The sequence below is a fragment of the Misgurnus anguillicaudatus genome, chromosome 7, assembly GCF_027580225.2.
Source record: "Misgurnus anguillicaudatus chromosome 7, ASM2758022v2, whole genome shotgun sequence".
Lineage (NCBI taxonomy): Eukaryota > Metazoa > Chordata > Actinopteri > Cypriniformes > Cobitidae > Misgurnus > Misgurnus anguillicaudatus.
In genome coordinates, this window is record NC_073343.2 from 1,013,548 (window position 1) to 1,024,382 (window position 10,835).

Sequence of the window (10,835 nt, forward strand, 5' to 3'; positions counted from 1 at the left end):
TATTCTTGCTGTAATGTTAAGGAACTAAATACACTAGTCAACATTTGAAGTGGATCAAAACCTTTAATAAAAGTTTACATAAAATCAATTCCTAATACCCATTCTTGCCTTAGGACAACTTTGATAAACTTTTTTGATCCACTTCAAATGTTGACTAGTATATTTAAGGTAGAGGTTTTCAAACTTTTTTTGTCAGCTGAACCCCTTTGACACAATTATTTACTTGAAGTACCCCTGAGATTTTAAGTAAATATTTCAATAATCCAATAGCACATTTGCATGTTTAACTTAAAAAAAAACACGTTTCCATCAGTTTTATTGGACTTCAACTGGTAATTTTGCTTTATTTATACATAAAATGTATCTATCCATTTTACATGAGTTTGCATTGGATTTTGATATAGTATTGTGTAATGTTCACATGACATGCAAATACAATTAATTTTTTGTTAGTACATGTTTTATTCAGATTTTCTTTTTAATGAAAATTATTTACATTTTATAATTTTTTTAAATGACGACTCGTGACTGCTCTTCCGAGGGGCGCAAATTCATAATATGTATTCGGAGTGGCGTGTGTTGCTCATGTTTTCAAAATATGTGTTTTATTGCGTCATGTGAACCAAAATAAGTGCCTGCTGCACACACGTCAAAACAGTTTATGATAAAAGAGACGCTCTTGGTCACAAAATAGACGCAAAACCCTCCCTTAACAGTAAACTATGCATGAGATTATGTGAGTTTCTGGCAAGCGCGAGCGTCTCTTATCATAAACCCTTTAGACACGTTTGCAGCAGGCACTTATTTTGACAAGACGCGTGATGAAAATGGGTTCACTCGACGTGCCGAACATATATTTGGAAATTACGAACCACACACACTACATACGAGCTACATACATGTTGTGACGAACTTCGCATCTTGCGCCCTTGAAAAAAGAAGTCACCGGCCGCCACTGTTTTTTACCACCTTAGAATGAGCCGTTTCTATTAACATACACCACATGTCCCTTTACATGGTCATTTTGCATCACCATGTTTCTACAGTAGCCCTAAACAGACAAACTGTTCTGCAGAGAGTGGTTAACCCCATTGCTTGACTGGCTACTCTCTGCTGTCTCTGACGACATCATCTTAGTCCTGTGTTGGCCACGGTAGCTTCTCTGTGCTTCGAAAGTAGGGGTGAGCATAGATATTCAAAATAAAGGCTAAATGTCTTACAGCGGAGTCTCTAACGTCATCACCGGCGGCCATCTTGTCACAGGCAAGCTTTCTGGGGAGCTCTGAGGTACCTGATGTAAGGTGAGTGATCTGCACGAACACAAATACTCTTATCTCGTTGAAATCTTGACGGATTTACAAATGGTTTGGTTTCTTACAAACGTTACTAACGTGGCTATGATTCTGGATTTCATGAACATTATTCATAGCTATGCAGTGTCATAAATACATCTCTGACGTTTATAACAAACCAAATCTGTACAAAATTAAGCAAGTTGTGGTTATTTAAAAAGTGCATGCACCATCAAAACATAATATTACGAATAAGCGAGCTGACTGTGACAAGATGGCCGCCAGGTGCGGACGTTGACCTCCATTGGCCAGCAGCGTGGACGAGGCATCTAGACTTTATTATGTATATCTATGAGCAGTGGAATGAGCCACTGTCTTCAATTCGCAATCTCACCCCTAGATGCTGGTCAAATTTACACATTGCACCTTTATAAACTATAAATTTTATTTATCAATCAAAAGCAAATTTAACTTCAATAGTAGAAAAACAGAATACTATAGAAGTCAAGTGCTCAAAATATCTGTGTTTAGCAGAACAAAGAAATTGATACAGGTTTGTAACAACTAAGATAAGTTTTTTGCGAGGGGGGGTGAACTATCCTTTTAAATATTTCATTTAACCAAATAAAAAAGGAATTTCTACATATAAACTGTATGAAAAAACAGAGTCAACGCTGTTGATTTTTAATGCTTTTATTTACCGATTAAAAGAAAATGCATTCGTTCAACATTAAGTCAAATCAACATTCGGCTGGTTTACCCAATATCTGTCAGTTAAGTTTTTCATAGATTTTTTTCTTCTTTATCGTGGAACCTCAAAGATCACATTTCTCATTAAAAATCTTCCCACCTGGCATGTTCACACCTGTGCCAGAGTACTTGCTTGTTTGCAGATGTACATATAAAATCCAATGCTATGTGTGCTCACCGGAGACAAAAAGTTAGACAGAACACACCTGCCCAAATATTAAACATTTAAGATGGTAAAACCATTTTTGCTAAACAACAACGCTTATAAACTTTGTTTATCATGTTCATAAATAGAACCCGGACATGTGTTGCATAAAAGTATATACGTTGATATACGTGTATATATACGCGTATGCATGTTATCTTATTTAACTTCCCGTTTAAGTTTATAAGGTAGCAGCGTGGTCTTAGCACTGCTCGTGCCCCATGATGGCCACTTTTTTATTGCAAACTGTCCTGATTTTAAACAAATGCACAACATTCGTACCACTTATAACTGGGGCCTGCTGGCCAGTCTCACAGAGACCATGTCTGAAACCCACGGTCGCCCCTGAATCTGAGTTGGCTTCCGAAGAATCTAGATCTTAAAACAATATTAATAACAATAATAAGGCCAAGTATTGTTGCGAGTTAGGTTGTTTCTATTTGAGTGACAGAAAAAAAATGAAATAAAATAAAAACAAGAGCCACTGGATCATATGCATTTCATTTGCATAGTTTTTGTCTCCGCCTTTCCACGAGCCGGCCAAAAATAAAGATCGTCGAGCTTTGTAACCGGCTTACAGTGGGAATGTTGGATTGTTGGTTTAATTGTAAAAAGTTGTCAACCACAAACTCCACTTTTTACCCACAAGGTTGATCGGAAAAGCTTTAACAGGCGATTCTTTTCCAAGGTGGGATTCATAGCAGCCTCTGTACGTACAGCTTTCTCCGTACTACGTGAGATTGTGAAATGCATATAACGAAAAGCAAAAACTTTGGGATCCAACCACCGACTGGTCTAAACATTCACGTGTGATAAATTAAACATGCGCCCGTCTCAAATGACTTCACCAGTCGTATGCCGATTCCAGATCCCGTCCAAGCCCTAACCAAAACATAAACGAAATAAGAGTAAAAAAATAATCATTTCATGCAGACATTTGGCCATTTTCGTTTTTATCTCCCCAGTGGAATGTTCCTAACACGTCTCATAGCAGCTTAAAGGTCTGATAGAACCAACCTTGATTTTATCAATAGTTAAATTACATTCACTTTTCACAGTGAAACAGGTGCATTGTAAGAGAGATCTAACGCATGTTGACCTAAGCCACAGCACAGCTGTGGACCACCGCTCAAGTCCAACCTCCCTTCCGTTAGTACATTTATCTAATAGTAGTTGACGTAATACAAGTAGTAGTAGTAGTACATCTCGGCCGATCAAGCGTCGGCCCTGCCCTCTGCCAGCATGTGGGCACTTCGAAACGCGTATCACCGTGATCTTTGGCAGCGGGCGCCGACAGAAGTTAAATCCAGTGACTGTTGAGAAGATCATTTCTTTATGGAAACTCTCATGGTGCGAGGCCTGAGCAATTGGACTATCCTCCGTACATCTAACGGAAACCCTGAGAAAGGCCGTTTCCTGTTTACTGCAGAAAAAGCGGTGCGCTTTGTAACGAACGTACCCTTCTTCTAACGTATGCACTTTTCTGAAAGTTTACACTTTACATATACACGCACGAACAAAAAGAAATGACGGATTAAATGTGCCATGTCTTGCTTGTCAGAAATGAAACCTATTCTGGCTTTATAGGCACGGTATGAGCGTTTTAGCGGTTCGAAAGAAGACTGACCAACACTGTTGTTCTCAATCAACTCCAGTCCTTATCCAACATGGAGCAAATTCAATATACAACAAGCTCTAGATAAATAAAATGCTTATTTTTGGTGCTCTACTGAAGTAAAAATACAGAATCTCACTACTGGCACTCTCATATTGAGATTCACATTCATTCAAGCACTTCTGGCATCTATGTCAACGCACCTGAAAACTACCTTTTCTTTTTTTAAGACCATGGTTTATTCAAAATGAGCAAAATTTCGATTATTTTAAAATCTCACATCATCAATTCTCAAACCCTTTCGCTTTCTGTGCCGCAAACTGCAGAAAGCGTTTTCTTCAATGTTGACACAGGTACCATAATAGGTTGTAAACCTGTCGCCGTTTATTCAAGCTGAATCTCCGTGTTGTTTCGCATTTACAAAATGTATAGTAACATTTATACACAGATAAACTCCTACTCCTTCATGTGCCAAGAGCTGTTGGATCTCATTGGGTAACTGCTTTAAAACTTTCTTTGGATCACTAATAACAAATCTTAACAAGATCACTGCTTGGTTACCCTCGAAAAAAACACTTGCATATAGAGATCTTTCTTAAGCTGCCACTTTGGCTGTAGGTTTGTATTAAGCGCATCTATCAAGGATGATTGGGCGATGGCTTTCGTTTCAAACTTGGTTTGGCTTTGATAATCCGTGCCACCAAAATATAGGACGATTCGAGGTCTTACAGAGTTAGCGAGGCAACTTAATGGTTTAAAAAAGTACTCTGCTCTTCGACGGATCACTTCATTTATCCAAGCATGCAAAAAAATAGATATGTTCTCGAAAGAGGGGGATTATACCACTTTCAGGAAGGCTCGAGTTTGACATTCACTTATTAGAACTACGCAAGCAACCACAGCTTCTCTTAACTTAGATTTTTAAAAATGTGTACGAACAACATACGTAAAAGCAAACGACACACCAAGAATTTCAAATCGTAAAGAAGAGTAAACTAGAGAAATCAAAATAAAAGCCAGCTTTTAAAGCGCATTCTGTTGGAAGAGCTTTCCCACCTCCAAAAATCTACAAAATCTTGCCCATTTGAGCGCGTCGACCCTCTGAACGGAGCTTTAACAAAAGCTTTTGACTGGAAAAGTACCGCAAGTGCAGGAATCCTGAGATATGGAACAAGCAAACATCTGCCTCCCTCTATCTAATGTTTTACAGATGAAATACTGTGGTCTGGATTTTATCCAATCACTCTCGTCAACACATTTCCGTTGAGAATTACGTGCTAAATAAATGACGCTCCGTGTTGACGTTGAATAGATTGAATCAGAGTCGGGCGTGAAAAAATAAGGGGGAGTTTGAAGGCAACTGTGACTCCAGAAGAACAATTAAAACTGACAGAACAGTTGATTGTTTTCACTCTCGCCGTAACCATAATCTTCATTTTCCTTGTCATAATTTTTGCCTACCTGAGACAGACGAAAAAACTTCATTAAAACAAAAACACAGAAAAGAGAAACACACACACACACACACACCTATGGCTGGGCCCAGATATTGTGCTGGAGGGCGGTCAGCATGCAGGTGTCACACACCAGACAGTAAACCTCTACGATTGGTTTCACCAGCAGAGGTGCGTCTACTTCCATGTCGAGAAAAACCAGCGGGAACTACGTCCCGAATGTGTCGTTTCCACCAATCCTCACTTGCGAAACACGATTACATACAGAGAGGAAGGGGTTCGAACTGCTGTGGATCAGCCCCGTCCGTCCCTCGGCCGGAAGACTAATCTCCCTATAAAAAGGTCAACGAGAACGTGGGATTTCGTCGTTTTCGAAAGCCAAGAAGGATCAACTGATTGAGGTAACTCCACGCTTTCTAGGGGGAACGGACAAAAGCGAGAGGATAAACGACTCACTGTACAACTTTTAAGCTAAGCTGTATAAAAGCCCCTCTCGAACATTCACTCGATAAGCTACTAAACCAATACCCAACTATACTTCCCTAGTAATAAGCAGGATATATATATTTATAGATATAGATAAGATATAGATTTAAATATAGAGCTAATACTGATTAAACACAGCACATGTAAAGGATTAATTCACACTACAAGGAAAACAAAAAGCAATGAAAAACAGAATATGTAAAATAAGAAAGGGCCCATTTAGTGAACGATCACCAAGCACAGGGGTTGGGTAACGTCTACATGCCCGCGCTGAAGCTTTGCATCTCGCGGTGGAAATGCTGAGTGGGTTCATTCAGGACCATGCTGCCATCCATGGAGGGTTGCCAGACACGGTCCAGGCCCAGGGACACCTCCTTCACCAGATTATGGACGGGGTCACCCTCGATGTACACCAACTGGTCCGGGTCAAAGTCGATGCTTTCTTCTGACACCTCCAAGACATTGAGGTTGGAGCCACGCAAGCGAGAAATGGCCACGAGGTTGTGGGACCACACAGTGTAGCCTGCGAAGCAAGGTAAAGAGTACAGTTTAAGGATTTAATATACCGGGTCCCTACACCTTAGTTAACTTCAAGGACCTTTCAAGGACTTTCCAGGTCCAAAACCCTCAAATTCAAGGACTAAATGTGGGGACACATTTCAAGTGAGAGCAAGGTTACATCGTGATACCTTTTAAAATACATCGTGTTACAGTTCCCTTTCGAGGGAACTCGCGCTGCGTCACTGCGGTGACACTATGGACGCCTCCAGGGGTAAGTGTGTCTGAATGTGTATAACAAATTCAACCAATGGTGAGGCTTAACGACAGAAAAGGTGACGCAGCAACCAGGAAGTATATCGCTATCTGAAATACTGCCAAAGACGGCGTTACAGGGACGCAGGAAGTATGGCAAGGGAGACGCAGCATCTCGTTCCCTTCTCAAGGAACAACAGTTACATACGTAACCCGAGATGTTTTCATGTGTCAAACACAACTAACTATGCAAAAAAGCATTTTGGTATTTTAACAGTTTAACTGTAATTACCATGAATGATCAAGACAGCAAGGTGCACACAGCGCCAGGCGAGCAGAACCAGCGGGTCTTCATTACGGTTCACGCTGAGGTCTGGGAATGTGGCGTCATCTCTCATCAAGATGAAGTGGGTGAGGGTTTTGTGGTACTGTTGGGAGATGAGCTCCACCACACCATCCGTCACCAGCGTGCTGTAGCCGTCCAGGTGGATCCTCTCAAGGGGCACGCTGGGTTTCAGAACACGCAGAAGATCCTGACTGCAAACGTCCATAGCCATGATGTAGACACGCAGGTTTGTGCTGCAGCGCACCAGGCCTTTCCAATCGTCCTCGGTTGCCGTACCATTCAAAGGCTTGACGTCTGAAGCAGCGCCGTTGAGTAGGAGGGAAAGGCGATGAAGCGGCGCACGGTCAGCGGAGGCGAGGAGACGGCACATGTCGGAGGTGAAGTCGCAGAAGTCCAGCGACAAAGAGCGAAGGTGAACGAGCCTCTCCACTTCAACTGTGGACACGAGGCTGGCCAGCTGGTTATCTAGCAGGCTGAGGTGCTCGAGAGAGCTGGTGCTGGCGTTCGATAAAGAAGCCAGAGAGCGAGGGGTCACCACACCGAGCATGAACGCAGACGATAACCACTTCATCTGCCTGCTGTTGGACAGGATCTCTTCAAAGAGCTGCTGGATTCTAAAAGACAGAAAAGCACAGCACACGTTAGTGTCCGACAATGGAAATAATGCAAGTTTCTTTTTCGCTAGAGCCAACAATGCCATAACTTCCACCAAAATCGGTCATAATCACGGCCGTAGCCAGGTATGAGGTCCGGACCTTTACTATTAAAATTTTTTTTAATTAAAATGAATTAGTCATTTAAAATGACTCACATTGGCATCCTTGTATATAATTAAGTTTTGTAAGTTTACTGTATAGTTTAGCGTAAAATGATGCAGCTGTGAGACGCTGGCAGCCACGGGTGCAGTGTTGCCAGATCCCATTGTAAAAACTCCTCTTTAGACATAGTGTTTAATGTTTTAGCAATTAATGTGACACTATAAAAATGTATAAAGTGAGAATGTGTAGGTTACTGTTATCGATGTCTTATGTATTTCTGAAAGAATTATTTTTCTTTATGACTTTTGGTTTGTTTTCACACTAATATCTGGCAACACGGGGTGTCCAACACCTAAGCAGTTATCAAATGACACATCATTCAGCGTGGGCAGGTTATTGCTGACATGATATTACATTCGGATTATAATATTCATCATGATTATGTATGCAAGAAACACTTTGAACACTAAAAATCTGTAAAAAAAAAAATAACACCGAAAGATGTAGAGCAATTAGGTTTAAATGAAATATGCAAAATATGTAAACATTAGCCATGAAAAATATAATAGATCAATGCACAGAATAGTACAGTTACTAAGTGTACTTCGTTAATTTTTGGTGCACTTTTGCCCCTGAGATAGCTATTAACTCTTAACATCCCTAGACCTTACCAATTTTCAAACAATGGCTATGGCCATGGTCATAATATTTGCCAATTTTATAATAAAGGCCTTGATGCGTGATGCATCTCTAGTATATTACCAAACTGAACCGTGTTAACTTACTCTTTAATTTTCTTGCCGCCTTGGTCAACCTGGTTAAGGTAAGAGCTGTCCAAAACACCATCATCCTGCAGAATGCACGTGTCACCATAAAGACTCAAAGTCTGGAGGTTTCTGGAAAAAGATGTCAAAAAAAATTAACCCCTACTTATGAATATTATTAAATAATATCACATAAGTCACATTAGATAATATATGCAGCAGGCCAATACAAAGAAAAACTAGCCAATCAATACCATCTGAGAGGAAAACACCAGACTGAAGTTTCACAATACATTTACAGCAAATGCATTCACAAAAAAAGCCTGTTGTGTAGATGTCAAACAGTTGTGAGTTTTGATTCCCTGCTTTTAAGACGAGCATTAAACGCATATTCAAAGTCTTGTTTAAACACCGTTTTGCAATATAATCAAGACATTATTCATGATTAATGTCAATGCTGTTAGCACAAAGCACGCAGCCATGTGATGCTTCAGCTGTGTTTTTCATGCATCGCAGCATGCGCAGACCGATCAGCGTATGACATCGAGAGGAAAGACACGAGAGCGTTACGTAACGCGCAGGGTTTGTTTATAAGCGCCTGTCGAGCAAATATACGCAAAACAAACCAGCCAGAATTTTTATCGCTGGTGCAACAATAACGTCAATGTCAAAGCACGCACAATTGAGCTTAACTGTTAACGTTACCTGTTATTACGCAGACCACTGAGCACACACAACACCTGGTCCAAATATGTCACCATCGCATCCTTCCAGCGCTCCGCGAACTGCGGGTCGCTCTCGACGGGCTGCGTTCCGCCGTGCAGCGGACTCAAATACCTGTCCACCGGGGCGAACTCCAGCCGCAGCTCTCGCACAAACGAACCAAATTTTCGCATGAGGAACTCTAACCGCGGGGTCTGTTCCGATCCGGAGCCGCCTCCGTTGGTTCCTCCGCCGACCCGCAGCTTGAGCTCGGTCCACAGCGCGGGGTAGAAGAGACACTCCCTCCAGCGGGAGCACACAGTCGAGGCCCGGAGCTTATCTCGGTCCGATAGGAAGGAAAATATGTGCACGATGAGCTCGCTGGGTAACGCCAAGGCTCCGATGCTACTGCACAGAGCCATGGCGGAAAGCTATTAAGATGCGATGAAGGTTAAAAACGTAACCGTTATACGATTCCGTGAGTCTCCGTGCTCGTCCGTATAAACCTCCGCTGCGCGTTGCGGCTGCTTTGGTGAAAACAAACAACTGCGTGATGAGCTTTGCTTTCAATACTATTGGATCACTCCATTTTCATTTCATAACAGGGGGCGAGGAATGTTTTTTGAGACAAAATGTGTACGTAAGAGAGCTAAGATGAAGGTTGAAGATGTTATGTTTAAGTGTATATAGCATTATAACAAATATGTATCGTACTGTGAATCATTTAACTGTGTTTTTCGTGTGTTGCAAATTCAGCGATTAAAGGGGTTTTAATGGTTTCTTCCAAAAATGCCTTATTTTTGCCATACACCGAATGACCGAAAGAGGGCACAACACATTTTATTAACTTACATTTTATATAGATAAAGTTAAATGCTTATAGATCTTTTCAGTTAACCAGTGGCTAAGTAAATAAAAATATCACAAATAGCACTTTCTGCAATTTATAAATTATTTCCAAAACAAGTAGATTACAGCCGTGCTGAATTGGAGTACAGAGAAACTTTGGGATACATGCATATTATTGTATATTAAACTTGATTTGGGTGTGCAGTTACAATCTTTAAATTATTAATCATGCTTAATAAAATGTGATTCACATTTGCACACAATCTGATTAACAGCTAATGTTTTTAAGGAGATATTAATTATTATAATTATGTGTTATTTTCTTAGGTACTTAAAGGTTAAAAACAGTGACTGGATCTATGATGATGCCTTAAACAGATTCGTATAGGTCACTTCAGTGTAATCACGTGTGATTGGTAAACATAGGTAAAGACATTTTATCATCTTTCCTGTCATCATATTAAAATTATAACGAATTCCTTTAAATAAATGGTCACAAAGTTATTATACCATTGGGTTAAAATGGTACACTCCAAATAACTTCAGGCACGTTATTAGTATAGTAAATACATTTTTAAATTAAATATATTGTAAACGAGCTCTTCTCCGATGCATAAAAAAGTACATCTATGAGTTACATTTGCACACTAAAACCATAGACTGTAAAAAAAATACACATTCGCAAGTATCAAAACATATTCAACAGGTTCAGGTTGGAGTCTTGATTAAAATAATTTTAGTTATGTAATTATTTTACTAATAATTAAATTTTTTTAAAATATTTGATAAACCTGGTCTATTGTGCGTGTGAATAAGCTACATACATATAATAAAAAAAAACTCTGAATCGAATGTGTTTGT

The 10,835-nt window shown here is 40.2% G+C and overlaps 1 protein-coding gene across 1 annotated transcript; it reads right to left on the reverse strand.

The window, feature by feature from the left end:
- Positions 1-1,969: 1,969 nt before the first annotated feature.
- Positions 1,970-9,678, reverse strand: fbxo33 (F-box protein 33). Its single transcript, XM_055171927.2, has 4 exons — positions 9,129-9,678; positions 8,445-8,555; positions 6,848-7,515; positions 1,970-6,325 (listed from the first exon to the last, which is right to left on the reverse strand). Exons 1-4 carry the CDS (start codon positions 9,545-9,547, stop codon positions 6,060-6,062), a joined length of 1,464 nt encoding a protein of 487 aa, XP_055027902.2. The 5' UTR covers positions 9,548-9,678; the 3' UTR covers positions 1,970-6,059.
- Positions 9,679-10,835: the final 1,157 nt, after the last annotated feature.

Bases quoted from the DNA above. Each gene is read 5' to 3' on its own strand.
- fbxo33 (XM_055171927.2), bottom strand. From the start codon at position 9,547: ATGGCTCTGTGCAGTAGCATCGGAGCCTTGGCGTTACCCAGCGAGCTC. The intron at 8,556-9,128 runs GTAACGTTAACA...ATCTTTTTCCAG, and splicing joins AGTGGTCTGCGTAATAACAG to AAACCTCCAGACTTTGAGTC. The intron at 7,516-8,444 runs GTAAGTTAACAC...TCTGTCTTTTAG, and splicing joins GGCGGCAAGAAAATTAAAGA to AATCCAGCAGCTCTTTGAAG.